The sequence below is a fragment of the Cricetulus griseus genome, chromosome 7, assembly GCF_003668045.3.
Source record: "Cricetulus griseus strain 17A/GY chromosome 7, alternate assembly CriGri-PICRH-1.0, whole genome shotgun sequence".
Lineage (NCBI taxonomy): Eukaryota > Metazoa > Chordata > Mammalia > Rodentia > Cricetidae > Cricetulus > Cricetulus griseus.
Genome location: NC_048600.1, coordinates 47,216,590 through 47,244,147, shown reverse-complemented (window position 1 = coordinate 47,244,147; position 27,558 = coordinate 47,216,590). Strand labels below are relative to the sequence as shown.

Below are 27,558 nucleotides of genomic sequence, written 5' to 3'. Positions count from 1 at the left end.
TGCCCACTCCCCAGTTTTAGCCCTTGCCCAGAGCTAGCACTAAGCTTGCAGCTTCTGTGTGATCTTCACAACGCAATGGCTTTGTTTTACAAACACAAGACGCACTGCTAGAGGCAGAGGGATTTGCCCCGAGGCCCCACACAGACTAGGAAAGAAGATCAGAGGCCAAAAGGAACCAAAGCTTGAATCCTGAGGAAATGAGTTTAGGTAGCATCCCACACCCAACCCACTCATCCCGCCGGCCCTTGGGCCCCTTTAACCGGGCGGCGGAAGGGGCGGCCGGGGGAGGCGGCGGCGCCCAATGGGCTGCGCGGAGCGTCACTTCCCGGCGGCGGGAGGCGAGTGGCGAGTGTCGGGCCGGCTGGCGGGGGCGGGGCGGCCAAGGAGGCGTTGGCAGCGGGCTCGTACCCACGCGGCGCTGCGGCCCGCCTGGCCTGCAACGCTCCCACCGGCTCGGCGGCACGATGCCCTTTGACTTCAGGAGGTGAGTGAGGTCCCGTCCTGAGGCCCTCTCTGCAGTCGGCGACGACCCCCGCTGCGTGCAAACGCGACCACGGTGCAAGCCTCGGCAGGCCCTGGGGGCCCCGCGGCCTTCCCCTGGGCTAGGAGCCCTACTCCCCCACCCCCCTCGTGCAGCCCGGGCAGGCCCACGCACTCTCTTTCCGCTGCACGGGGTCCCAAGCTTGCATTCCCCTCCCCCAACCTGGGACCCAAATCTCCACCCAACTCCCAAATAAAAGGAGCCATCATCCTCAGGCTCTCTCCCCAGCCCTTCCTCATGGACCCCACCCAGGCTGACAGGTGGGCCCGGGCGCCTGGTCTCTGTAGGGTCGCAGGGCTGCAGCCCCATCCAGTCTGGCTGGAGTAGCTTGGTTCCTCAGAGCCCCAGAATCCCCTGCCCTCCAGATAAGGAAACCTATCCCCCAGCTCTGGCTCTGTGTTCTGCCTTTGGGGACAGTGTGCGAAGAGGAGGAGGCTGGGGTCTTGGAGCTCTGCTGCATTCTGCAGGCCCTACACTGCATGCCTTTGTAGGGTCCTCTGCCTCCTGGAATGCTATTGTACAGGGCCAGGCCTCCTAGAAGCTTGCCTGGCAAGGACCTCCCCACCAGACATTCCCTTGAGATAAAAAGCTCTGAGATGCTCTGGGATGGTGGGATGCTTTAGGGTAATGGGATCCTGGCTCTTGCCCCTCCACCCAGCTGCTTGGTATGTTGTAGATGTTGGAAGCAAAGGCTTAGAGTGCAGCCCCTCGCTGCTCAGCTGGCTGGTCCCAGCAGGTGTCTGGGAGTGCTCAAAATATGCTCGAAATATCGGTTTCACCTCTTGCAAATCGGTACTAAAAATAGGGTCCCCACCTGGAAGGACAAGGGAGTATGAGACACCCCTGGCCCAGTCTCCACAGGTTGGAACTCAGAAGTAGGGCATCTATGAATGAGGGGCTCTGTGAGTGAGTGTTCTCCACAGCTAGAAAACGGTTATCCCTCCATCTGTCACAGCATCCCCTCCTCCCCTCTTACTGGTGTGCATGAAGGCAGAGCAGAGTGACAGTCAACCTAGAAAATGCCCAAGCTTTCTGTCACATCATGGCAACATGGGGTCTAGGCCTTCACTCTTGGCCAGGTGAAGTGGTTTTTTAGCCCATCGTGGGCACTGGTACCATCTGGCAAAACAGCTTCCTGTTCCTTTGAGGCAGCCCTGGGATTGATAAATCCCAGGGCTTAGATTTGTGGGCTTAGACAAATGCATACAGACATGGCAATTTTGAATCTGGAGAGCCCTGTGACAGCATTCAGGAGTGGTCCCAGTACCACAGTGTATCCATGAAGAAAGAAAGGCACTGGACACATCCAGGTCCCCCAAACCTCCCTTTCAGGGCTGACTATAAAGGTTCCCAACTCTCCTCTGTCCCCAAATAGTTCAGCAAGCTCTAGGGAGTTTGTTGAAGAAATCACTGCTCTGCTCACTTGATCTTTCCCACTCTCTCCCTTGCCTTCATGCAGGGCAGACCTGAGTTCCATTTGGACTTTCGGGGCAGGGGGGCAAATGAGGTGAAAAAAGGAAAACACCTGGAGCCAGCTAGCACTTGCTTTCATCTTGGCTGTCTTGCCTGTCACCAATCAGTTAAAGCATCAATGTTTAAAGGTGACACAGCCCAGCTCTAAGCTTCTACTACAGTGGGGATTTCTGGACATGCCACTGTTGCCATAGGGTCCCCACCAATGTGGGCTTAGTAAATTCTTGCTTGCTTGGGCTCACTGGAGAAGAGTGAGAATGGATTCCCCACTGTATGATCGCCTCATGCAGGGTGAGCTGTGTGTCCAGCAAATGTGCCCTCTTCCACATTTTGACACAACAATATCAGGACTGGCCATGAAGGAAGGTTGCACCATTCTACAGACCTCTCCGATTCCAAGGTGGAGTGTTCGCTGAGTGTCATGCCTAATGTTTAGCTCTTTGCCACTTGTTGTTCCATCATTGGGAGATGGGTGGCACATGACATAACCCAGAGAGAAGTGTGTGTGTCTGTGACATGACTGGGTTCGACTATACAAGCAAACTTGACATCCATCCCTTTGTCATTTAAGAGTGTGTGGCTCTTCCTCTTAAACCACGGGGAGACCCCCTCAGGCAGAAGCACTTTGCATGCATACAGATAGAGCTGGAATTGGAGTTTGGGCTGTTAGCACTGAAGCCTTAGCCCTGGAGCACAAGGGGAATCTTGGAGGCCCACCACCCAGTCAAATCTTTCAATAGTGGAGACTACCGAGGGCTGTGCAGTGCTTAGAACACTGCTTTCCCCTGCCAGTTCAAGACCAAGGAGACACCAACCTCTTATCTTGGGTGTGTTTTCCTGCCCAGGAAATGGGTATGATCCGCAGCCACACAGGAGAGACCAGGTGGTGTGTGGGACACAGCAAGCACCATGAAGTTCTGGCCTCTGCTTGCCATCATTATTGTACCCTTTCATTGAAGCACCACTCTCTCCTACCACTCTGTAATTAGTGAATTATTATGCAGATTCTCTTCCCTTTCATCAGTATCTGATCTCCTAAGGGCAAGGATTTATGGCCAGTTTACACTTGGTTGTGTCTGCAGCATCTAGAATGGTGTTTCGGTTGGAGGGGCAGGCGACACACCTCTCCAGTTTGTCTAAACAGATGTAGGTATAGTATGGTTGTGTATAACAGCTGCTGGTGGCAAATTCTGCATCCTTATTTACTGTCTTTGGTGCTTAGGGTGGAATCCAGGGCTGTGCACATGCTAAATAAGCTCTTAACCACTGAGCTACATCCCAGGGCCCTCTCTCTTCACCCTTGAAATGGCCCTTTCTGAGTTTTAGGGGTTAAGGGAGGAGGCTGAATGCAGTGGGGAGGGGCCTTGGGCCTTAAATGATTATGTGTTTGCTTTGCTCCTGTTAAGCAGTTGTACTAATACTGATCATTGGACTTACAGAACTGGCTTTGTAACCTAGGTCCGTGGGTGTTGTCTCCAGTTCCGGGTGGCTAGTGGCACTTGCTACTTGCCACCCCAGAGGCTTTGACAGCTTCCCTCCCCTGGCCTGAGGCCCTCTTTCAGGAAAGTGATACAATGGGCAGCTCCCACACAGTGGCAGTCCCCAGGTTGAAACTCTAAGATCTAAGAGTGCTGCTCCCCTCCCCTGGTTATCTGTGTGCTCACTTCAGGAGGGGTAGACATATGTGCTGCCTCACTTGGGGGGCAAGACAGATGTCCTACAGTGCAGAGCCCAGGTATCAGATTCAGATTTGTGGGGCCCAATACAAAAGTTCAGCTCTATTGAGAAAGGATAGAGAGTTTCAGTATGGGGACCTCTCTGAACTTGTGACCCTGTGTGACAGTACAGGTCATTTGCCTGTGGTGTTAGTTCAATGGTGGTGACTTAGTTTGGCCTCCATCATAGCTTACTCTGGCTTTCCAAAAGTCTCCCTCAGGGCATTTGAGTGGACCTTGTAAAGGTTTTCTTTGCCCCCCAACCTCTTGTTTGCAGTTAGTGCCCTGCACGTGCTAGGCAAGTGTCCTACCACTGAGCCACTCTCCCAGCATGGCCCTCTTGAAGTTGGCTTAAGATTTTCCGCTTCCCACTTTCAGCCTCCAAATGACATTGACCTGAGAATCAAGCCTAGTTTCCTGGGTGCTCGACATTTACAGGACCCTCCCCAGTGGGCCCTGCAGAAAACTGAAATCCCTTACTCCCTAATGGGCTAAGCCCGACTACCCCTGATGCTCCGAGGACAGAATTAATTATCAACCGAGGAAGCAACAAGAATGCCTCCATTTCTATCTCCACATTCCAGAAAGAACTGGACTAAGGGGAACACTTCACAGCACGTTTATAAAAATAGAAGGCAAATTCAGACTAGAGGTAGAATGACCTGCAAAAGCCAGGGGTTTGAGTTTATTGAGCATGTATCAGTGCCGAGCATTGTTGTGCCGCACTGTTGGAATCTCACAGGCATGACTCATTGAACAACCTGCCCCAACACACGTGTGCAAGGCAAGCCCTGAAGACTTTCCCAGTCATCCCATCACAGTGAGCCTGCTAAGGACCAAGGTCTTGAACAAGGCAGTTGCAGGAGCTGGCACAACACGACTGTGTGTGTCCTGTGGGCTGGAAGCATTTTCTGTCCTGTTCCCTGGAGAAAAGCAAATCCTCTAATTGGTGGCATCTCCTTCCTTCTCACTAATCCTGACCCAGCAATGTCCATCATGAAGCACTCATGACCCTCTCTTCCTTCCCCCTTTCCTCTTGTCCTCTCTCTAACACTTGACTCTAGAATTTTCTAAAAATCAATTTTTGCTCAGGTCCCTGCACTGCTGACATCTGGGAATTTCGAAGTCAATAGCTGTGTTCATATGCTCACCTGGAAAATCTCTCCTCCAGGCCATTTGGATTCTGACAGTAGTGAGGAAAGCATTCTGGCTAAGGTTTGCCCTGCACCTGTAGATCAGTGAGCCAGGACCCTGCTTAACCATGGTGGCCATTGTTTGAGGTCAGAAAAGAGCCAGCTATGGGTCTGTGCGAACATGAACTAAGAAGGATTGCTCTAGGTTGTAAGAGCCACAGGCAAGTGGGCTAGAGCCCTCAGGGAAGCAGGGGATTGGTGGAGCCCTGGCAGGCAACCCTGGGGAGAAGAGTTTTGGCCCTAACTGGTCCTACTGTGTAACCTTAGTCTGCTTTTTTACTTCTACAGTGGCCAATAAAGAGAGCCAGTCTCGGAGTCTCACCCCACCCCCATCCGCCCTGGACATTAAACACAGGGTTGGCTGGTGTTCTTTCACTGAGCCATAGTGTCGCCCTTTTTATTTTGAGATAGGACCTGCTAAGTTGCCCATACTGGCCTGGAATTTGAGATTCTCCTGCCCTAGTTCCCCAAGCAATGGTTTGCAGGTGTGTGCCACCCATCCTTTCTGTCATCATCTTTTTGCTCTTCAAAGTGAGTTTGGAGACCAACAGCATCACAGTAAGCTTGTGGGGCATACAGGATCTCTGTGCCCAACCTGACTCTGAGTCTGTGCTTTGACGAGTCCCTTGGTGACTAGAGCCATGTTGAGATCTCCAGAGCCCTGCTCCCCACCACTGACTGGACCCCACAGCTCTCCCAGCCTGTGCTAGCCCTCTAACACCCTCTAACACTTGGCTGCCATTCTAAAGCCTCTGTGAAGTCCTGCGTGGAAGAAAGCAGGGCCCTGGTTCAGCCTAGTTGGTGCCCGATGTGTAGCCTAAAGAGCCTGTTGTTGGGTGCCTGGCACCGTTTCTCCCAATACAGTTTGGGCAGCACAGCCCTAATTGATCCTTTAAGGAAGGGGTAATTAGCCTAATCATCTGTTGTCAACTTGAGCTTGTAGGTCTATTAACCTAATTGCATTTGGTTATATATGTGAGGAAAGCACAGGAGAGGCAGCCCTCCGGCACTCCTGTAAATTTGTTCTGAAAATTCATGGCCCATGGGGAAAGCAGGAGAAAGCAGGGACATGGAAGAGGTTCTACAAAAGGCACCTCACCCACAGAGCCTCAGTAGTCATCTTGTTTCAACGCCGTGGAGATCGGCCACCAGAAGTTCTGGGTCTCAAAGAGGGTGTCTCAAGGAGCCTCTAGCATCAGTGCATTCTGGTGGCACAATCTCCCTGTCCAGGACACACTTAGCCACCCTCCAGGAACCTGCCTTGAAGCATAGCTGGACAGGAAGCAAGGACAGTCTGAAATGGACCCAGTGAGCTGTTCATCCAAATAGTGGGAACCCTGCCCAAAATGAGAGGTCTGGCAGTGGCCACCTTAATAATTAAGTGAACTCACAGACCTGAAGTGTATGTGTGCATAATAATGTTCTTACATCTGGAATGCCACGTAACCCGATTTTAACAATGCATGAAGGACCTTAGTGTACAGCTCTCAGAGAACAGACAAGTGGTCAGAGGGGACCAGGGAAGTCCACCATCAACCCTGGGAAATGAAAATCAAAACCAGTTGGAGCTGACTTCTCACACCTGGCAGCTGTGCCGCTGCTGGAATCCCAGCAGCTCCTGCAGCCTCTCTTCTTGCTGCCATTTGAGGCTGGGTCTAGGCTGTTTGAGGGGGATGGGATGTACTGTTGATGCTTCTTTAGCACTGAGCCAGACATATCACTGACAACCATGCCAGTCCTGTGAGATAGATATTGTCCTTGTTTTATTTTTTAATTACCTTGCAATAAAATTGATTTTTTTTTTGGTGTACTTATAATGAAATTTAAGACATGCTTATGAAGTCATGACCACCATCTGGATACAGAACAGGTCCAGCACCCTAGCAGACTCTCAGGCTGTCACTTTATTATCAGGTGGTATTAGTCTGAGTTTTGAAATTCAGGAAGACTGCTCCTAAGAGACTGCACTGCACACTTCGGCATTGTTTGTTGTGGGCACCGTGTCTGCCGCAGATTCATAGAAGACACTCATCTCGTGTAACTGAAACTCTGTCCAGTGAACAACTCCCTCCATCCCTCCCCTAGTCCCTGGCAACTACCACTCTCTGCTTCTCTGGGCTCGCCTGTTTTTGAGAGTTCATAGAGAGGAGTCATCCTATATTTGTCCTATGGCCAACTGTTATCATTTAGCATTGTCCTCTACGTCCATCTGTCCCACCACAAATGGCAGATGTCTTCCTACTTAAGGCTATGTAATATCCTGCCATGTACTTAACCACCTTTTTATCTGCTCATCTTTCAATGGACAGTGACGTTGTTCCCACAGTGTGGCTGCTGTGCTTAATCCTCCGTGAACAGGGGTTTGCAGACATCTCTTTGAGATTCTGAATTCAATTTGTGGAGAGCAGCAATAAATGCCAAGTAACAGGGTTGCCGGGTAGGTGGTTCCGATAGTGGTTATACTGTTGTATAGTCCCAGCAACTTCCTGAGTCCCAGTTCCCATGCCCTCACCAGCACTTAGTGTCTTTTCTTTTTGGATAATGTCATGCAAGGGGATATCTGGTGAGGCTCCAGGTGGCCGTGTCTCCGGTGATTAGTCATGTGGAATACCGTTTCATACCCATCAGCCACTTGTTTGCCTTGTAACGTGTACTCAGACCTTCGACTTGGGGTAGCATATGCTTTTGCTGTTGAGTTGAAGGATTTCCTGTATGTTTTGAATATCACCTCCTTGTCAGATCTGTGGTTCAAGAATATTTTCTCCCAGGCTCCTAAGTTCCCTTTTCTTTCCAGGAACGGTTTCCTCTGCTGATTCCATTTTAGAATAGGAAATCAGGGTCCAGAGCTGGGAAGTAACTGGCAAGGCACACAGCTGCTGAGTTGTGTGTGCTAGACTGCAATTCCAGAGCCCAGCACCTCACTGCAAGGACACCCTGCATCTCAGACATGTTGAGCTCACTGATTTTCATGAGTCCTAGTGGGGCTTTGTCTCTCCGCACAGGCCCACCAGAAGCCACTAATGCATAGGAGTTAGTCACAATGTCCCCCGAGAGCTTTTGGAGCCTTGGTGTTGCTTGACCCACTCTGATGTTTTGCTGGGTCCCTGAGTCCATTCATGGTAGACAGTGTCTCCAGATCTTCCAATGTGTCTCTGTGACCTGCAGATCACCTCGTCTTTTTAAGAGATGACAAAAATCTTAAAATTAAAAGTAAAAAATCTGAGAATTGGCAATGGACTCATTTTGTTTCTGTTAGCCATCATGATGGGCCAGACAAATCTCTGGCTGGCAGTGCACAGTCCTATGTCACACACACACTATCTGGCCAGTGTGACCAGCATGTGCTCACTGGATGGACAGGACTTTGAGTAGAGACCCTGAGACTCTTGGCCTGTGACCAGAGGGACGTGTCAGGGTTTTGTTCCCCTGGGCTTGCCTGGCTGAGGGCTTCGATTGGCACTTGAACTTTACTCTGAGCAGCACTGGAGGGCATGGCCAGAGTTGATCATCTCTCTCCTGAGGGGTGTACCCTTCCTCCACTGCAAATACCATCAACATCTGGGCATCACCCTCAGGCCTCCCAGAGACTGTGTTGCTCTAGCACCAAGTATACCTAGTGGGCAGCTTGCATCTGGGCTGAGCCAAAGATTTGCCATGAATCACCTTGGTTCACAGGGAAGGAGCTTTATCCCCACTGGCTTGAGAAAGGACAGCACTTGACTACAATGCCACAGTGGCAGGTGACGCAGCTGAGATTTTCATGCATGTCTGTGACGTAAGGGCTGGCTTTCTCAACAGCATCATATGCTGGAGGGGTGTTGTATCGCTTTATTTTCTTGGGGTCATCCCACAGAAACCCCGATGTTGGTTGTTATCTATTTAGTTGTGTTTATGCTTTGTTGCCATGGACCATGGGGGTGGGACAGTGGTAGGCTTGTGGTAAATCCTGGGTGACTGTTTACAGTCACTGTCACTATAGGTTCTTTGGGAAGGAAGTTACCATTGAGTCTGTGCTGAGGAGCTGCAGAGAGGGTGGCAGGACTTCCTCTGTGGACCTGCACACCGCCTGCCAGAGGCTGGAGCAGCCAGGTGTGGGGGTTTGTTCACTGGTCACTGGGGTCTGCCATGTGCCAGGTGTTCTGGGAGCTGGAACACAGACAAGCCCCTGTCCCTGACCCCTTGGATTTGGTTTTAGTTCTGACATTTTACTTCTCATTTTTAAAAACTAAGTGGACTCTCAATTTTGAAGTAACTAGGTTTTCGAGAAGTTGTAGATAAGGCAGAGCTGCTGACTGTTCCCGCTGCGTGCGCTGCCCATTGCCACATGGCGTCATCCCAGCTCAGGAAGTGACACTAGCATGTGCTTGCTAGAGCCAGACTTCACTGGAGCCAGTGTCCCATCAGTGCTCAGTCAGTCTCCCATGCAGGTGCCCCACATGCCTGCATGCTGCAACTTCAGTCCCTGCTGGCTGGGGCCATTGCACAGGCCTTGGCTTTCAGGACCTTGGCTGTCTTAAGAGCTCTCCTGGGGTCCTGCAGCATCTCTCCCTGCTGAGCCTATCTGAACTCTCCCACCAGTAGACTGGAACATGGGGCTGGGGAAGCAACAGGAGTAGGCAGGCCCTTCTGGGTCACCCTCTCAGGACACCACGACACATTGGTGATTCTGATCTTTCACCCCTTCCCTGTCTCCCTCCCTTGCTGCTCACAGACACTCGGTTGGGAAGTGACAAGACCTAGAAAGCCTTGTTTGCGTCACACAGCAGAGGCCCCACCACAGTGGGCGGCTGGGTCACTTTCTAGCTGTGCTGATATGATAGCACAGGTGAGGGGCAGTTTGTGAGGTGCAGGCTCAGGACTTCACTTTTATCACAAACTTGTAGGATGGGAGGTGCTATCAGGTCCTAGAGAGGAGCTTTAAAGGGGGGGGGGCAATAGCAAGGGGTATAGGAACCAAGTTGGAAGAAACCTGGGAACCTGGGAGTGGTGACTCTGGACCTGTGTCACTTGGAAGGCCGAGTCGGGAGGATTGCCCCAAGTATGAGGTCAGCATGATCTATAGAGTAAGACCCTGTCTCAAAATAAAAGTCTGAAATTCAATGTGTCACTTAGCACTGGCAAGTGTTTTAAGGGACAGAGTCTTTTTTAATGTTTTCTTGTGTAGGCATATAGCATGATGTTATGAGATACTCACATCCATATACCTATTGTAAAATGGGACATATTAACATGTTCATCACCCCCCATACAGACTTATTAATCTGTTTTCTTTAGTTGTAGTAAAATACCGGAATCTGGGTCATATATAAGGAAGAAGAGGTTTATTTTGTTACTTTTGGAGACTGAAAGGCAGACATCATTGGACTGGCTCTATGAGGATCCCCTTGGCTATATTATCTCTTGGCTCACCGCATCATGGCTGGACATGTGCAATTAGGGAGAGGTCATATGAGAAGATGGAAGGCTGGAGTGATGGTAAAGGCTCTTTTATAACCACCTCTCTTGTGGGACTGACTGGGCTCTCACAAGATGCACATTCAGTTCTTCTGATGGCTGCACGTCTGTACCCCCTAGTTATGGACTATTATTTAAGTGGGCAAAGATGTGTCACACTTGTTCATGTTTCAGGATATTACTTTAAGTGTGTAAAGGCTTGTTACTTTTTGTTTGTGCTGTATTTGTTTAATTATGAAAGGATGTGTTGCATTTGTTTCACCTTGCCTGAACCTGGTTGGTCTAATAAAGAGATGAACGCCCAATAGCTAGGCAGGAGAGGGCTAGGCAGGGCTGCCAGGCAGGAAGAATAAATAGGAGGAGAAATCTAGGCTCAAGAGAGAAAGAAAAATGAAAGAAGGAGGAGAGAATGAGGGACATTCCTGGGGCCAGAAACCAGCCAGCCATCAGCCAGCCAGACACAGAGACAGCAAGAAAGTAAGAAAAGGTAAACAGCCATGAGGCAAAAAGTAGATAAAGACAAACAGGTTAATTTAAGTTAAAAGACCTATCCAGAAACATCCCTAAGCAAGGCTGAGCATTCAAAACTAATAAGTCTCTCTGTGTCATGATTTAGGAACTGGTCAGTGGCCCAAAAGAAAAAGCCTGGTACATTTTAGCACCCCACGTTGGGTGCCAGATAAAAGTTTAAATACATATATACCATCCTGAACGCGCCCAATCTGGGCTGATCTCGGAAGCTCAGCAGAGTTGGGCCTGGTTAGTACTTGGATGGGAGACCATCTGGGAATACTTGGTGCTGTAGACTTTGCCAAATGAAGCATTTATCTAATTATCATTTATCAATTAAAACTCGGGAGTCAGATATTGGGGTCAGAATCTAAATGATCAGAGAAGCAACCAGTCACCTCCTCCCTCTCTTGTTCCTTAATCCAAAAGGGGCTGAGATCCTCTCTAAGCCCTACCCTACTAATTCTTGTGTCTCTCTGTCTGTCCTTAGTCCTCCAAAACTTCTGTGGTTAATTTTGGTCAGCTAGTAGATAGCTCCGCCTTCTGATTCAAAGCAAATTTTATTGGCATTCTCAGGGAGTGTCAGAATGTAATTAAAATGTCACACAACATCCCCATCTGTACCCCTGTCTGTACCCCCATCTGTACCCCCTCAACTCTTAAAGGGCCTGCCACCTTGTAGCATTGTGTGGGGACCTAGCTTCCTTCACCTGTCTCTTTGGAAGCAGATTACCTCCACATCTAATCCATAGTCACAACAAAGACTAGCTGTGGCCTTGTGTAGCAAAACCCTGCATGCAGTGTGCTGCTATTACAGACCTGGTGTATTTATCTGATCTTTGCCAGGTGTGCATACCCCTGTCTCTGCTTTGTATTCGTTGACTTTCACCTTCCCAATTCCCACCCCAACCCTGACTCTGATAACCGATCTTCTCTATCCATATCAGGTTCTACTCCCCTCCCCAGTCTACATAGTGTTCTTTTGCTTTATTTCACTTAGCAAATGTCTTCCAGGTCCATTCTGACATAAGGTGGAGATCTCCTCTTTTTAAGGCTGAATAATATTCCATTATGTTCAGGAGCCACATTTTCTGTATTATTCTAACAGGTGGTAGCTACCCCAAGTTCCAGCTGTAATGACTAGTGTTGCAGTGGGGGTGCAGGTAGTCCTCTGGGATTTCATTTCTTTTGGGTATATACCTAGAAGAGAGATTGTTGGGTATATGGTTCTTCTATGTTTGATTCCCTATTTTTCACAATGGTTCCACCAGTCTGTATCCCCCACCCCCAGCTGTGTGCCAGCATTGTCTTTCTTCCACATTCTTCCCCATACTTGTTACCTTTTGGATTCAACAGCAGCCGTCCTAACGACTGTGAGGTGGTACATAGTATTTTGCTGTGCATGACCTTGATGGTTAATTGATGCCAAGTGTCTTTTCATTGTATGCTTGGCTAACTTGCTCATTTTTGAAAAAGTGTCTCAAGCACCCACCCACCTGTCTGCTTGCCTGCCTGCCTGCCTTGGGAATTAACTCTTTAATCATATATATATTCTTGCAAATATTTCTCCCAGATTATCACCTACCTTTTCCTTTGCTCTGTAGGTGCTTGTCTTAGGATTTCTGTTGCTGTGAAGAGACACCATGACCACAGCAACTCTTATAAAGGAAAACATTTTATTGAAGTGGCTTGCTTACAGTTCAGAGGTTTAGTCAATTATCATCATGGTGGCACATGGCAATGTTCAGGCAGACATGGTGCTGGAGAGGTAGCTCAGAGTTCTACAGCTCATGGAGGCAACAGGAAGTGGTTTGAGACACAGGGCATAGTTAGAGTATATATAAGACTTCAAAGCCCACTTCCACAGTGACACACTTCCTCCAACAAGGCCACACCTCCTAATAGTGCCACTCCCCTTGGGGTGCATTTTCTTTCAAACCACCACAATGCTCTTAGTTTGCTGTAGTCTTATTTATGCATTTATGACTTATTATTATCTCATTGGTTACTCTTTTAGCCTAATCTGCTGGTATGCTATTCAGTAAATCATATTCTAAGCCCATGATTTCTTCCAGTAGTTTTATGGCTTCTGGATTTACATTTAGGTCATATGATTTGTTTTTCTTTAGACCACGTTGAGGCGGCTTTACACGTGGAATAAGATGAGCATGCGATTTTTATTCTTTTACATGTAAAAGTGTAGGTTTCCTGGCACCATTTATTAAAGAGACTATCTTGATCCATTGTGTCCTCTTGATGCCCTTGTCAAAATGAGATGAGCACATGTGATTGGACTTGTGCCCCACAGGTCTGTCTGTGTGTTGGCTTTTATGTTAGTATCATGTTGATCTCATTACTAGGGCTTTGTGGTATAATTTCATACCATGAAATACGATGTCTCCATCCTTGTTCTAGCTGTTTGGAGTATTTTGTGGCTCTGTACAAATCTTAAACTTTCTTCTGATTCCTGCGCAGTCTCAGGGTTTGTGTTGCGGCATCGTGCTGTCTATGGTTAGAGGCGGTTTTACCTTCAGATGGGAATGCCTTTTATTTCTGTTTCTTGCCTGATGCTTCTGCTGGTCCTAAGTGGAGACTGGCTTAGAGCAGCACCCAGCCTTCTGCAGATCATACGGCAAAGCTGTCCTTCCACGAGGATTCTATCAGCTGTGGAGTTTTCATAGATGACTATCATGTTGAAGACCTCTCCCTATCCATGCCTGAATTCTGAGAGTGAATTCAAGGGCAGATGCTGTCCCAAGCTTGTTCTACATCAGGATTGTTTGCTTCTTTGTTAGTATGATGCCTCCTGTCAGCTGCCAGGGCCAGACCAGCCAGCCTGGCAGGCCAGGGGCCAAGCCCCCTCCTCAGGTCCCATCGTTCTCACTTTCTGTCAGGTTCTGCTGGCTGAGACTTTCTTGAGGATGTTTATGTCACTGGCATTCATCCTGTTTTCCTGTGGTCCCTTTGGCTTAGGTATTAGGGTGACATCAGCCTCATAAAAGGTGTTAGGAAGGACTCCTCCCAGCCTTCCTTTCTGAAGAGTTTGTACGTATTAGCATTAATTCTTTCTGCAGAGGCCACAGACTTCATCTGTGAAGTTGTCTGTCTCTTGTGGGCTTTTTCTTCATGGGAGGTTTATGTGTATAGTTTTCATTGATTTCAGTATCTTTTTGTAGAATCCAGGGTTGGATTCTTACAGGTCCTTACTGTAGATGGGGTAGTGGGCCTCTCTGAGCTTATTCCTGAAGATTAGGAAGTAATTCTAGGCTCCAAGTAGAATGTCTCCCTACCTTCGATGCGGCCTCAAGTACCTCCTCTTCCAGGGAGTCCCACGCCCATTCTTTCAGTGCCGCCAGTGTTCCTAACACTGTACAGCCCTGACCACAGTGGCCCTCTCATCTCCTCAGCTCTTGTTACATGTGCCACAAGAGCATCGTCACTTCCACACTAGTGGGTTCCAAGGCTGTAGCAGTGCCAGGCTTGTGCTGTCCTCAGCAGGGCCTGGCCCTGTACATAATCAGGTGGTGGCCCCCAGGTGATGTGCTCAGCAAAGACATGGGGCATTACAGGGCTAGCCAGCTGCTTCTTGTCACAGTGTCACTGAACCTCTCTCAGCCTCAGTGACATTAAAGGTAGGCCTACTGATCCCTCATGCCTGCTCCCAGACTGCTGTGAGGATCAAGTGAGCACCCTGTAATGCCCTCAGCATGGGGCCTGGCTCCCTTGGGTGCTCAGAGCCTGTCCATTGCAGAGTCAGCACTGGCACACCAGGCTGCTGGAGAAGATGGGGGAAGGGTGAACCCTCGGGGATGCCACCTTTTCATCGTCTGTCAGCTGCAAGAAAGGACCCAAGAAGCTTCGTGTCTTCTTCGTGCCACACAAGCTTGTTTTCCCCTTGTGAAGTCCCAGTGGAGTGGATTCTCCTCTTCCCTGGTGCAGGGTGTGGGTTAGGATGTGCTGCTGTCCATTCTGCTTATATGCTTGTGCGGCCAGGTAGGGAAGGGTGGTTTGGCCGTGTGCCTAGAAGAGAAAATATGCTGTTGTCATCTCCGCCCCAGTCAGGGTTGTCCGCCTCTCCCTTCTCCTGCCATCTTTGTCATTTGGGGCACATCCCTACACAGGTGTATTACAATATTTAAGTCAGTCAGTGTTTTAAAGGAGCACTTTGCTAGATGGTGGTAGTGCACGTCTTTAATCCCAGCACTCCGGTGGCAGAGGCAAGTGGATCTCTGAGTTCAAGACCAGCCTGGTCTACAGAGAGAGTTCCAGTATAGCCAGGGCTGTTGTTACACAGAGAAACCTGTCTTGACAAACCGCGCCCCCCCCAAAAAAAAGAAATTAATACTTGCACTGATGAAAGGTGACTTTATACATCATAAAAGGGAAGAAGAACCATCTGCATACACAGGAGCTCAGCTGCAGCAGTGTTCGGGTGCCTGCTCAGTCTGCTCTGTTCAAGAGGATTCAGTGGTCCTCCTCAGCCACTGGACCGAACCCCGCCCCCCAGTACACACCTGAGCCACCACAGTGCCAAACCGCACCCACACTGCTTTCCTGTACATACACATCACATCTGTGGTAGCTTAACACATAAGTTAGAGTCGAGAACTGTAACTAAGAATAGAATAATGATAATTGTGCCATGCTGTACTAGAAAGCTGAGCTTTGAGACCTTTGTTGAGTAAAACTAGGTTACTTGAGCACATGCCCTGTGGCTCTTCTGGGGTAGGTCTGATAACTCAGATACAACTGATGTGCTTGGCTCATGGGGCAGGAGTCTAACCTCCTCCCCTGCTCCCAACTCCCCTCCTCTGTGATTTGTCCATCCCAAGTCAGAACATTGCCAGGCCTGTCCATCGAAAGCCCACATGCCCTACTGTGCCAGCAACCCTGCTGCCCTGCAGGGAGCATTAGAATTCCCACTGTGGGCAAGAGGTGAGTGGGGTTCAGGGAATGCTTGCTCACCCTCCCTCCCTCCCTCCTCCTCCCTCCCTCCTCTCCCTCCCTCCCTCCCTTCCTCCCTCCCTCCATCTCCTTTCCCCCTCTCTCCTTTCCTCCCCCTCCCCCAGTGCTTCAGTGGGGCTTCTGAGGAGCTAGGATTCCTGCCACCTCCCCACACACACTATTAGCTATTCTAGCTGCCAGGAGCATGGGTGGAGCCACAGTGTGAGTGGGCATTTTCCACGCAAGTCCTGAAAAAGGAAGGAGCAGGTGGTGATAAGAGAGAGCTAACAATGACGTGGCTAACTAGGCCTGTTCCTTAGAAGAAAAGCTCTCACAGGCAGCTCTGTGGGCTCCTTTGGGTTGCCTGCCACCCCTTCCTTGCTTGTGGCTTGCTCTCCCTCACCTTGCCAGGCTTTGTGGGTCACTGTGCTGTTACTGTCCAGTTGACACCTGCCTGCCCTGGGCGAGCATAGCCTGAGAACACAGCCATGTCCACCTGCTCATGGAGGACCTGGTGCTGGGTCTGGGCTCTGCAACTGCTAGCTCTGTTGGTGTAGAAGGGAAGGGATGGGGGATGGAAAACAAGCCAACAACCCCCCATAGTATAGCACTGAACCCTGAGGCCCCCATTGTGAGAAGGCACCTCCCTCCTCTGGGATTGATTGGGTGCTGTGTAGCTGTGTCTGTGTTCAGGGAATGTGCCTGGTTTTCTCCTAAGAGTGTAAGCACACCGGAAAGGACTCATGCCATGGTGTCCTGAGGACTAGGGAAGTGGGAGTTACTCAGCCCCCACACTCTACCTTCGGTTTACAGGCTCCCCTTGAAATGCCCAGTGATCCCCAGAATCTGGATAAGGCGGGTCAGGAAAGTGAGGACTCCTTACTTTCCACCCTCACCCCAGCCTGGCTTCCTTATAACAGAAAGAAACAGACGCAGGGAGGGCAAGAGCCTGGCCCAGAGCCACACAGCAGCAAAGTCTCAGAGCCAAGCTGTAATGCAATGTTTTCCGACCCCCAGCTTTTTGCTAGATTGCTGGACCTGGAAATCCATGTTGCTGGGTTGGGAACTGAGAAGTTGTATTCTCTAGTAATCTGGCAGTTCTCCCCAGTCGCCTGGAGGATCTGCTTCAGTTGTCCTTGGAATCTACACCTTTTCCAACTGACTGTGGAGGTAACCCTGAAACTGGGTACCACCAGCCTTTCTGTTCTTGGTCTCAAATGCAGCCAGTGGGACTTGAGAGTTTCCAAGGGCCTTCAAAAACAATAGAGTGTCCACAGATAAGGGCACTGAGACCCCCAGCAGGTGTTGAGTGGTGGCTTGGAGTCACTCAGCTGGACAGAAACACAGTTTTTCTTCTAGTCTATGATGTAGGAATCCTGAAGCCATGCCGTTGTGTACTCAGAGTTCTATTGTTTCATAAGCCATGTATCATAGCACGGACTGTCAGGTGGCTGCCTTTGTTGAGCTGTGATCTACTGAAATGTCTGTTGTGTTCACCAGGTGACATGTGTGTGTGTGTGTGTGTGTGTGTGTGAGAGAGAGAGAGAGAGAGAGAGAGAGAGAGGTGTTAAAATGTGCTAAGGATCTGCTATTGTGTACTAACAGCAGCCCTGTCTCATGATAAGGATAGTGGGGCCCAAGTAACTTGTCCCAAGTGACAAAGCCATCAAGTGGCAGAGCTGAGATTCTTCTCCCCCAGGCTGCCTGCCAGGACCTATGGTAAGCAGAAGTGCCTGTGGGAGGCACTTGCAGATGCTTGCTGAATGCTAGGTCCCCAGACTCCTTAGTGACAGGCTGCATGTTTTGACTCCTCTGTTTTAGGAAGACAGGGAGGGGAGCAGCATGGTGATGGCAGTGCCATCATCCAGTGCACACTGAGTGGCTGATGAGAGGATGCTACCTGTCAATGTGCTTGGTGTGGGTTGAAGGTGCTGTGTGGCTGAGAACACTGGGTGGAGAGTAGCCATGCACAGGTCCTAGACGCATGAGAATCAGCAAGGACAGAACCCGGAGGTGGGGTACACCAGCCAGCCCTTGGTTTTGGAGTGGAGGAGCTAAGCTACTGGAAGCAGGTGGTACCTGACCAGATTCACCAGCAAGCAGGTAGCAGCAACTGGCTCTGGTCTTCCATACCTGCAAAACTGGGTCACACTGGAGGTCAGGTGGTATGTCAGAGGTGAGTTAGCCCTGAGTCAGGGAGGGTGTGAGAAGGTTTGCTACTACCCTGCCCCGGACCAGGTCCCTCGCTGTGGGGCCAGTGTACATCAGTCAGCTTTGCCTCCCCCCACACTCCCTAGAGCATGACCAGTCAGCCATCAAGGACTCTGCTGGAACAGCTGGGCAGAAGGCTTGGGGCGACTAAGGTGGGGCATGGTGGAGGGTGGTGAGAACTCAGGCTTCTCATGGGCCTGGGTCCCATCTCTGCATTCCCACTCGAGCCTGTTTACTGGGCAGCAGGAAGGGCCACTTGCAGAGTGCTGAAGCTGGCAGAGCCCAGGCTCCCGCAGCTCCTAATGCAGTTGGCACCGTTGTCTCCCCTCCATGTTATGAAGCTTCCAGATAGACTTGATCTTCTCCAGCAGGCTGCAAACCAGGGCACTCAATAAATGAATTGTCATACCCGCAAGCATGTGGGAATATTTTACATAAAAATTTTGATTTCTCACACTTGTGGGAAAGTGAGTGAGCCTTGCTGGCCACTGCCTATATGGCAGTCCCTAGCTGAGACTGAAGCGAGGCCTGATCTTCCAGATTCTACATGCTCTGATCCCCCCCCATGCCCCCTCCCTTGCTTCCTAATGGACTGGTTTATGGAGATGACATAATCTAGGGGGAAATAGACACAGGCCGAGGTGAGACTGGGCAAAGTTCTAGCACTCTGAAATTAGGGAGGTGTAGTGGATGGGGATGGCCCAGGACCAAGACAGCAAGGCCTGTGGTCAATTCAGGGGCCTCAGTTGCTGCAAGGGTCTCTGGAATGTCAGAACTGTCATTGGATGAATCTGAATTGATGGTGTTGTCATAAGCCCGGATGCCCGAAGCAGACTCTGGGTAAATGTTTTTCTCTGTGACCCAAGCAAAGTTCTAAAGCTCTCTGTGCCCCATCTTTCTCATTTGCCAAATGAACATCATAGGCCATTAATGTGTAAGCCAGACGCATAGTAAGTGCTCTGAGTATCAACAGCTACGATGATTCTACCCCTAAACAAGGGTTTACCCAATACAGCTCTGCTTCAGTGCTAAGAATCGAATCTAGGTTCTGAGGCATGCTGGGAAAACACTCTCCCACAGAACCATAACCCCGGCTGGCAACCAAAAGGGTGCCCCCAATGGTTCCAGTGAAAGTATCTGAAACTCCAGGAGCCTAGTGTGACCCGGTGCACCTCTGGTAGCTGAACCAGCTGAAGATGAGAGGCCAAAACATCTGGTTATTGTCACCATTTGATGGCTGGGAATGTGAACCTAGGGTTTGGGGGGTTGCATTTTTGTGCCTCTACTTTGAACACTGGGCTTAGAAATGCAGCATTGGGAAAGAAAATGAGGCAGAATGAGGGAGTGAGAGGAGATGGCTTCTGATTTTCCAGAACATAAGTGTAGTCTGCCCTGGTGGCCTTAGGCAGATGATCAGCCTGCAGGACCTGCTTTGTGTCGGCTGATATTAAATCAAAGAGGTGACATAATGTCTAGCATGGACCACCTCTTTAGAAAAGACAGCAGGAACTAGGCCAGGGCAGGGGTGTGTGTCTCTCTATGGGAGGAGCCAGTGGCCTTGGTGGAGATAGTGCAGACTGGTCATTAAGTCCCCAGTGTCAGGGCCACTCTGTCTTGATCATGAGGTCCTTGGGGGCTAGGGAAGTGCTGGGGGCACGGAAGACTCAGAAGAATATGGCAGATCTGTGGAGTGAGTGTGCAAGCCCTGTCCTGGCCTTGCTGAGCATGGTACCTTCCTTCTGGGGACAATGGAGTGTTGATGAGATAAGACATGGGAGTCACTCAGCTTTGCACCCAGAAGTGGCCAACAGTCAGCACAGGAGGCTGGGTCATTATGGGTTTGTCCGGTTATTTCTGTGTCTGGACCTTCATACAGGCTTCTATTTGGTCTTGTGGGTATCAGGGTTCAGCTGTCCTTTTGGAATTTCCCCACTACCTTGTCATAATGGCCTAGAGAAGAGAAAGGTTCATAGTTCAGTCTGAGGGAGGGGACCTTTAGGGGGAGCCACAAAATGTCCTAGAAATACCTATGTGTACAAACATGTATACATACATGTGGGTAGGACTGTGTGCTTGTGCCCATCTGTGCCTTAGGTGGGACATAGAACCTGAACTTCCTGTCCTCTTTGACCAGATGTGCCTAGTTGCTGTTACTCAGATAGGAATTGCCCAGAAATCATGTAATGTGCAATGGGCCACTGGGCCAGCTGTCATGGTAACTTGATTGGCCTCAGGGTCTCCTCTTGCTTTGGGGAGGAGCATCCAGAGGAGTCCTGGCCTCAGCCCTGATGCTGTGTAGTCTGGCTGTTGATGTCCCCCTGTCCCCTGATTCAGGGTTCCAGGGATCAGAGGAGAGCCAAAGGCATCTGCCTAGAGGTGTCTCATATAATTATACCTGTCTCAAAAGAGCCCAAACCAGTAGCTGGACGTGGTGGGGAAGGCCTGTAATCACAGCATTTGGGAGGCTCAAGCATTCAAGGTTATCCTAGGTTATATAGCAGGTTCCAGGCCAGCCTAGACTACACTAGACACTGTCTCAACAACAACAACAATCCCCAACCCCCTTGTAATAGCACCCCCATGCTCCAGGCCCCACCAACATGGAGGTATGGCACCACACTCTACCAGGAGGTATCTGGGCTTTAAGCACCCAGTGAGAGCAGCAAGCATGAACTCTGCATTCCCCCAGAGCCTGGACACCCCAGCCCTGCTGTCTGCTGGGGCTTATTCCTTCACTTCTCTGTCTTTAACTTCCTGACTTAGGAATGGAGCAAGGCCTGGATCCCACCTCTCAGGAGAGCACTGACAATTCCATGCCAGGCTCATGTGTGCCTGGTGTGTTGGAAGCATGCAGCCATTGATTGTTGTTATGAGACCACATGGGACTTGCCTGAAAAGCAATTTAATAAACAGTAACCAAAGCCAGCCTAGTAGCGTAACTTCTAACGTCTTCCTGCCTCCTTTAAATGATCATTGCAGGCGCTGGGAACAGACTTGCTCAGTCCCCCACCCCCCAAAGCAAAGGAAACTTCTGAGGAGTCACATGACCAGTTGACACTAGGCTACCAGGGCTCCTGAAGCAAACCCTTTGCAAGCTGCTTGGGGCATTTCCATAATGGACAAGGCCACTATGGGACTGACTGTCCTTAGTGGAGCAGGCATAGTATGAATGTTACAGGTCACTGCATCGCCTGCCACCTCCCTTAAAATGCTGTTTCCCAGAGCACCTCACGAATGGGAGCAGAGGACAGTAGGGGTAGGAGAGGAGTCCATCCACCTGCCTCTGTGACTGCCCTGTTTCCGGGCTGGCTGCATCCTCCATGCTTCTCCCCCATTCCCTGTGCTTCTGCACAGGTGGCTTGGCTGGGCCAAAAATTCAATGCAAAGCCAATCTACTAAGTCAACCTCAGCCCTAGCCAATCCTTGCTGGCCTGTTGGCTCATTCACACAGCGACAGCTGCCTACTGAGCACTACATGCCCTGGACGGGGCAAAGGATTGGATGTCAAGCTGATCTCATAGTGCCCACCTTTGTGAGGCTTGCTTTCCAACTGAGAATTCATGGCCAAAAGTTTTCTAATAAGAATGCCCAGAGAACTCTAGGGATGTTTAGCTTCAACTTTGTTCAGGATTCTAGAAGGCTCTCCCACGATCTTTATTCTGAGATCTTAGTGATAAACAGACCTGGTTTGGTCCATAGTGGGAGTTCCAGGCTTGTCTGGAGAGAAATGTAGTTATGAATGGGTCAATACAGTGGGTAAGCAGCTCCCCGGCCTGGAAAGGAAGTGTGCTCTTCATGCTTCACATAGCCAGAACCAGCTTTCTGTGGGTGGGTGCCTGTTCAGGCTCAACTACAGCGCCAACCCATCAGCTGGGCAGCAGTTGGCTCTGGCAGCAGCCAGCCTGTCTGCCAAGGCCTCTCTTTGATTCACATTTTCCACATCGGGAGATGTTTTGAAAACATTGACCTTCAATTCATCAAATGTCACTTATTAAATTGTAAGTCACATCCAGCCAATTAATGAAAAGACAATGGGCTGGTGATTCAGTGCGTGGCATCTTGGCAGGAGCGTGCCTAAGCACTCCAGCCACAGAAGACTTGGCCTAGTGATCTCTGTCCCAGGGCAGACAGCGTGTCACTGCCACAAGGGGCTGGGCTTTAGTGGCATGGGAGGCAGCTAGGCTGGATGCTGAACATGGAGCTGGGCCCAGGCAGGTAGAGTGGGGCCTGACTCACCAGAAGCAGAGCCCAGCTGGGAAGGTGAGGGGGCGTCAAGGCTGTGTGCCTACATGTGCTTGATGGGAAGAGAAGCACGCGGTAGACGTGTGAGGTGGGCAGTGAGCCTGGGGCTTCTTGGAGCCTGTGGTACCTAGATAAGTGTGAGTGGGAATTAGAGGGGAAGGGGGAAGAGATGGCATTGTAGGGTCTGTACCCACTGAGCATTGGGAGGATGCAGGGTGACAGCGAGAGAAGAAAGACAGGTGAGGCGGATCTGCACCTGCTGTTTCAGACAGGGGGAGCCATAGAAGGTTCTAGACCAAAAGTCATTTTGAGGAAGATAGGACGGAGCAAGTACATGGAGACTCCCCCATAGCTGTGGAAGAAAGGAGCTGAAGGCCCAGTGGCACGGGTAAGCCCAGTTCCCGAAGATGGCAGGGAGTGTTTTCCCTTCTAGGATGACTGTTCCTCACTTAGCCTTGTTCATGGAGACAGGGCAGAGATCTGAGACTGAAATACAGCCTGCCTCCTTGTCCTTACACCTCATGTCCACTTACCAATGGGGAAGACATTCTTCCTCGGGGGTCAGGGGAGAGCGAAGTGCTGATGATATCTGAAATGCTAGAAGAATACTAGGCATGCAGACAGCTCTAGGTGAGTGTAGCCAAGGGCCAGAGAGCCTACAGCAGGGATGCCTCAGCTGGGAAATTTTAAGCTTTATTTGAACAGTAGTGTTGGGGCCCCAAGGCAGTAGACTTTAGGGACACGTTGGCAAATGTTCGTGTTCATTCACAACACCGTGCATGTTGACTCTTGTGTTGGAGAGCCAGGGAACCTGCGGGACCTTTAGTTTGCTCATTGTGAAAGGGATGAAGTCCAGTGCCTGCTTCACTGGGCAGAGATTGATGCTGGAGAAGGGCTTGGCACTGGACTTAGCTGGCTGGGGTCGGTCCTCATTCACATCCTGGAGCAGTTCAGGTTGCTGCCACTTCCATAGTCAGGAGAAGCAGCAGCATTTCCTTTCCGGCACTTTCAGGAAGATGCCTCTCTGTTTGTGTCACTTCCTTGCAGAGGCTCTGGACTGGAGACCCCCACCCCCCTGAGTTTTGAACTCTTGGCCAGACTCATGCATAGCAGGGATGGAGCCTGGGCTCCACCCCTTCCTGCCTGTGGGAAGTTGGGTAGATCCTTCATCACTATGGAATTGATTTCTCTTCTGTAACAATGGGCTCATAACAGCGTCCCTTGCCCCAAGCATTGTGTGTGGGCAAGACATGTCAGCACACATGGACTGTTGTGTGCCCCTCTCCTGGGCCAGTATTGGGGAGGAGACCAGACGTGTTGTGTCATCTTCTGGGCAGCAGGGGATCCTGGAGGAAAGGGTTCACAGAGGAGTCATGGACGCAGGGCTGGGTATCCCAGGATCTCAGGATAGAGAGGGCTGGAGGCATCTCAGCGAGTTTTCCTGGGTCATGGTGAATGACATTGCCAACCCAGCCCAGAAGCAGGAGCGACTGTCCACACTGGGCCAGTCATGTGTACACCGGTCAGTGTTTGTTATCTTACCCTGTTCAGCACCCTACAAATGCAGGAGCAGCAATCCCTACTCTCCAAGGGTAGAAGTTTCTGCAGGCCAGGTACTTGGTGCCAAAGCCCTGACAGGGGCACCTATGTGCACTGGAAGCCCTCCAAGTGGCAGTCATCCAGAGAGAAATTTGTAGGCATCCCTGAAGCATACCCAGGGAGCCTTTCTGTAGACCTCTCATCCATACTTTCCCCTGTAGCTTCCCGGGATCCAGAGTCTGGGAGGCAGTGCATGGCCTACATGGCTCTGCATCGTCACTCCTATTGTGTTTCCTCGCCACACTCCACACCAGAGAATCGGGTTGTGATTGGCACTGAGGCAGACCCTAAGGTCCCCTCTGTGCCCTGCATCCCCTGCATTCCCCCAGCTAGGGTCACAGCGGGGGCCCTTCCCTGTAAATACCAGTCCACTTACATGTGCATTTTTCCTCTATGATTTTCCTGTTTTGATGAGACACTGCCTTTGGCCACACAGGTTCCCTAGGGGGCTGCAGTCCTGAGGCCCAACCCTAGCCAGTCATTCAGGAATTCTGCTTCCTGGCGCCCCACACCCTGCACATTCCACAGGGGCTAGCGCCTCCTGCTCTGTGTGAATGGGGTCTGCCTCCCCCATTCCCACGGTTCCCACGGCTATTGGCTACTTTCTTATCACCCTTTCCAGCTGACTGTAAAAGGCTACATTCCAGGGCAAAATTAGACTTACCCTCCCTTTCTGTTTTCCTCTAGACTCAGGCAGGAGGGTTTGCTAGAGGTCGTGGCCTGGTGCTAGAGCCCTCTTGCACAGGGACCCGACTTGCTGTCTACCCGCTTGCTGTTCAGCCATGTCCCCTGAATCTAACATTTGGTTTCTTGGATCCTTTGAGGAATGCATGGAGCTCCTACTGTGTGCCAGGCATAGTCCCGGGCACTCGGCTTTCAAACAGTGGGGGCTATAAGGTGTACCATGGGTAGGGACCTGCAGCTGGCAGGAGAGGGGTGGCTGTTTTCATTTGCTCCATGTTGTAGGTTCAGCTAATCTGGCTGCCTCTGAAGGGGTCACTTTATGATGAGTTTTCAAGGTAGTTGCTTGTTCGTACAGTACTAGGGATAGGACCCAGAGCCTCTGCATATATGCTCTACGCTACATCTCCAGTGGGCAGAATGGGGATTACTTTAAGAAGCTCCCTGCCTTCCTCTTTAAAGCTGAGGCACAGGGTAACGCGTGAGCACTGATGCCATGCTCTTCAAACACCCCAGGCTTCAGAACCACAGCCAGGTAAACCTTTGAGAAGTTACCTAATTCTGCTAGAGCCACAAAAGTGGACTGAGACCAACATGCACCTGACAGCCTCCAACAAACCCAGTCTGGGAACATTCCAGAAACTAACCAACAAGTACCCTTCAACAGCAAAACAAGGAAACGGCAAGTGGAAGGGACAGAGACACAGCTCCACACTGTGGACTGCAGCAGTCTGAGGGGCTCTCTTCAGAGATCTCCTCCACTCAGGAAAACCCATGATTCCTAGCTCGTTTCAGAGAAGAATCTCATGATGAGCCAACATGAAACAAAGTCAGGGTTTATTAAGTGAGATTTTAATGTAATTTTTTAGCACAAGTTCTAAGGGGAAGAGAGGTTTTCAGGAAGAAAGTAAGACTCTGGAGGGCCTGGGCATGGGCTTTTCTGAGAGCCACATGTCTGTCTTCCTCTTTATAGTGGACAGGTATAAACTTTTGGTGGGTTTAAAAGATCTTATTTTCAGGTTGCTAAGAACCTGATTGAGATCTCTGGGTGGTTCCCTGGGGCACCTGACAGGGTTACACTGATATGGTGGGTCACAGGCAGGTAGGAGATTGTCACTGTAAGCAACATTAATGATCTTGTTTATGAGAGTCACAGATGATGTCCGTGAGGGAATGAGGCCTACCCAAGGGCATACACATTCAGCCCCTATGCCTGGTTCATTGCCATTTTAACAAAATATCTATATTTGATCTGTCTATCATATTTACTATCTATCTATCTATCTATCTATCTATCTATCTATCTATCTATCTATCATCTGTCTACCTATCTGTCAATCAATCAAACAATTCTGGCTTCTTAGCTTCTCAGAGTCTTCAGAGAGACTCCAGAGTGTAAGGGGTACTTTTTCCTTTTCATGTCTCTGTAATTCTCCCTGTCTTTCTTCTCTGCCTCAGAAAGTTTGAGGGCCTGTCACAGATTGGAGGGGGCCTAACAACTGAATGCAGTGTGCTACCCGAGCCCAGCAATACAACAACAACAAAAAACTAACTGCTCTTCCAGAGGACCTAGGTTTAATTCCCAGCACCCACATGGCAGCGAACAACCACCTATAACTCTGGTCCTAGGGGATCTGACACCCTTTTCTGTCTTCCTCAGGTACCAGGCACACAAGTGGTGCACAGATATACATGCCAACAAAACACCACCACCCCTTCACCCCCCCCCACATAAAATAACAAGAGTGGGAAAGTTAGAAAAACCCTGGAAGAGTTGGCAGCCTGGCTGATGGGATCATTCCAAGGTTAGCTCCTAAGTTTTGAGAATTTAAGTTACATGAGATATTAGCCTCTCACCCAGGAAGCTGGGTGGAAAGTGGTGGGGGACCTGTGGTCATGTTTATCCTCTGGAGATAAAACAAAAACAAAAACAAAAAAACAAAAAACTATGGTCCAAAGTGTAAAGGTTATGCCGAGGACACAAGGGGAGGAAGAGAGAAGAGCAGGGGATAAAAACATGAGAGGCCCAAAGATACAGGCTTGTCATCCCAGCCATTTGGAGGCAGCAGGGTCACAAGTTCATGGCCAGTCTGGGCTATAGAGGAAGTTTAGATCTAGCCTGTGCTACTTAGGTAGACTCTGTCTTTAAAATAATAATAATAATAATAATAATAATAATAATAATAATAATAATAATAAAGTATGACTAGTCGTCTGACTCTATGATAGAGTATGTGCTTGCACTGGTCCATGTTCATAACCCTAGACTCACACCCACAGATTCAGAGAACCACAGGAAATACTCAGAAAAATCGTGCCTGTCTTCACTGTGTACAAACTTCCCGCCCTTCTTGTCCCCAAACAATGTTGTTGCCCATACTCACCGTCATTGGTTGTATGTCAGTGAGAACTGATTTCAAATGTGCGGGAGGATGTGTGTGTTCCCTGCACATTCTATACAACACCTTTGAATGTCCCTGGATTTCAAAGCAGAAGTCCTAAAGCCAGTCCTCCATGGATGCCCAGGGCAACTGTACATGTTTGGAGAAAGGCTTGATGGAGGGTGGTGATGGGAAGGTAGACTGTAAAATTCCAACTGTAAAATTGTTTCCATGAAGAATTCTCCCCAGTGGGTTATCTGGCCGTGTTATCTGAGCTAGGGTCAGAGCCTGGGCCCTGGCAGCAGCTGACAACCAGGCTTGGCCACCACTCGAAGTAGTCCCCATGGAGACCTACTCAGTGTAGCCACATTGGGAAGAGGGACCAATAAGGAGACCCAGTGACCCCCTAGTCTATTTGATGGGAGGTCTAGGTTCAAATGGAAAGACAGAGTCCCATTGAGGTATGAGTCCACTCTTCTTTCTCTAGGCAGCAGTATCCAGCTAGGTGGCTGACAGGACTCGGCAATGCCTTTCTGGCTGGTCCTAGGCCTCATTCAGCCTTTCCTTCTCACAGCCTGAGATTCCAAAGGAAATTCCAATTCCATGGGTTTCAT

The 27,558-nt window shown here is 50.0% G+C and overlaps 1 protein-coding gene across 1 annotated transcript in view; it reads left to right on the top strand.

Moving 5' to 3' along the window:
• The first annotated feature begins 325 nt into the window (after positions 1-325).
• The window catches only part of Ergic1 (endoplasmic reticulum-golgi intermediate compartment 1), a 97,307-nt gene continuing 70,074 nt past the window's right edge, over positions 326-27,558 (top strand). Inside the window, exon 1 of the mRNA XM_027425188.2 lies at positions 326-484. Within this exon, the coding sequence (XP_027280989.2) occupies positions 465-484 (20 nt within the window). The 5' untranslated portion in view covers positions 326-464. The remainder of the gene's footprint in view (positions 485-27,558) is intronic.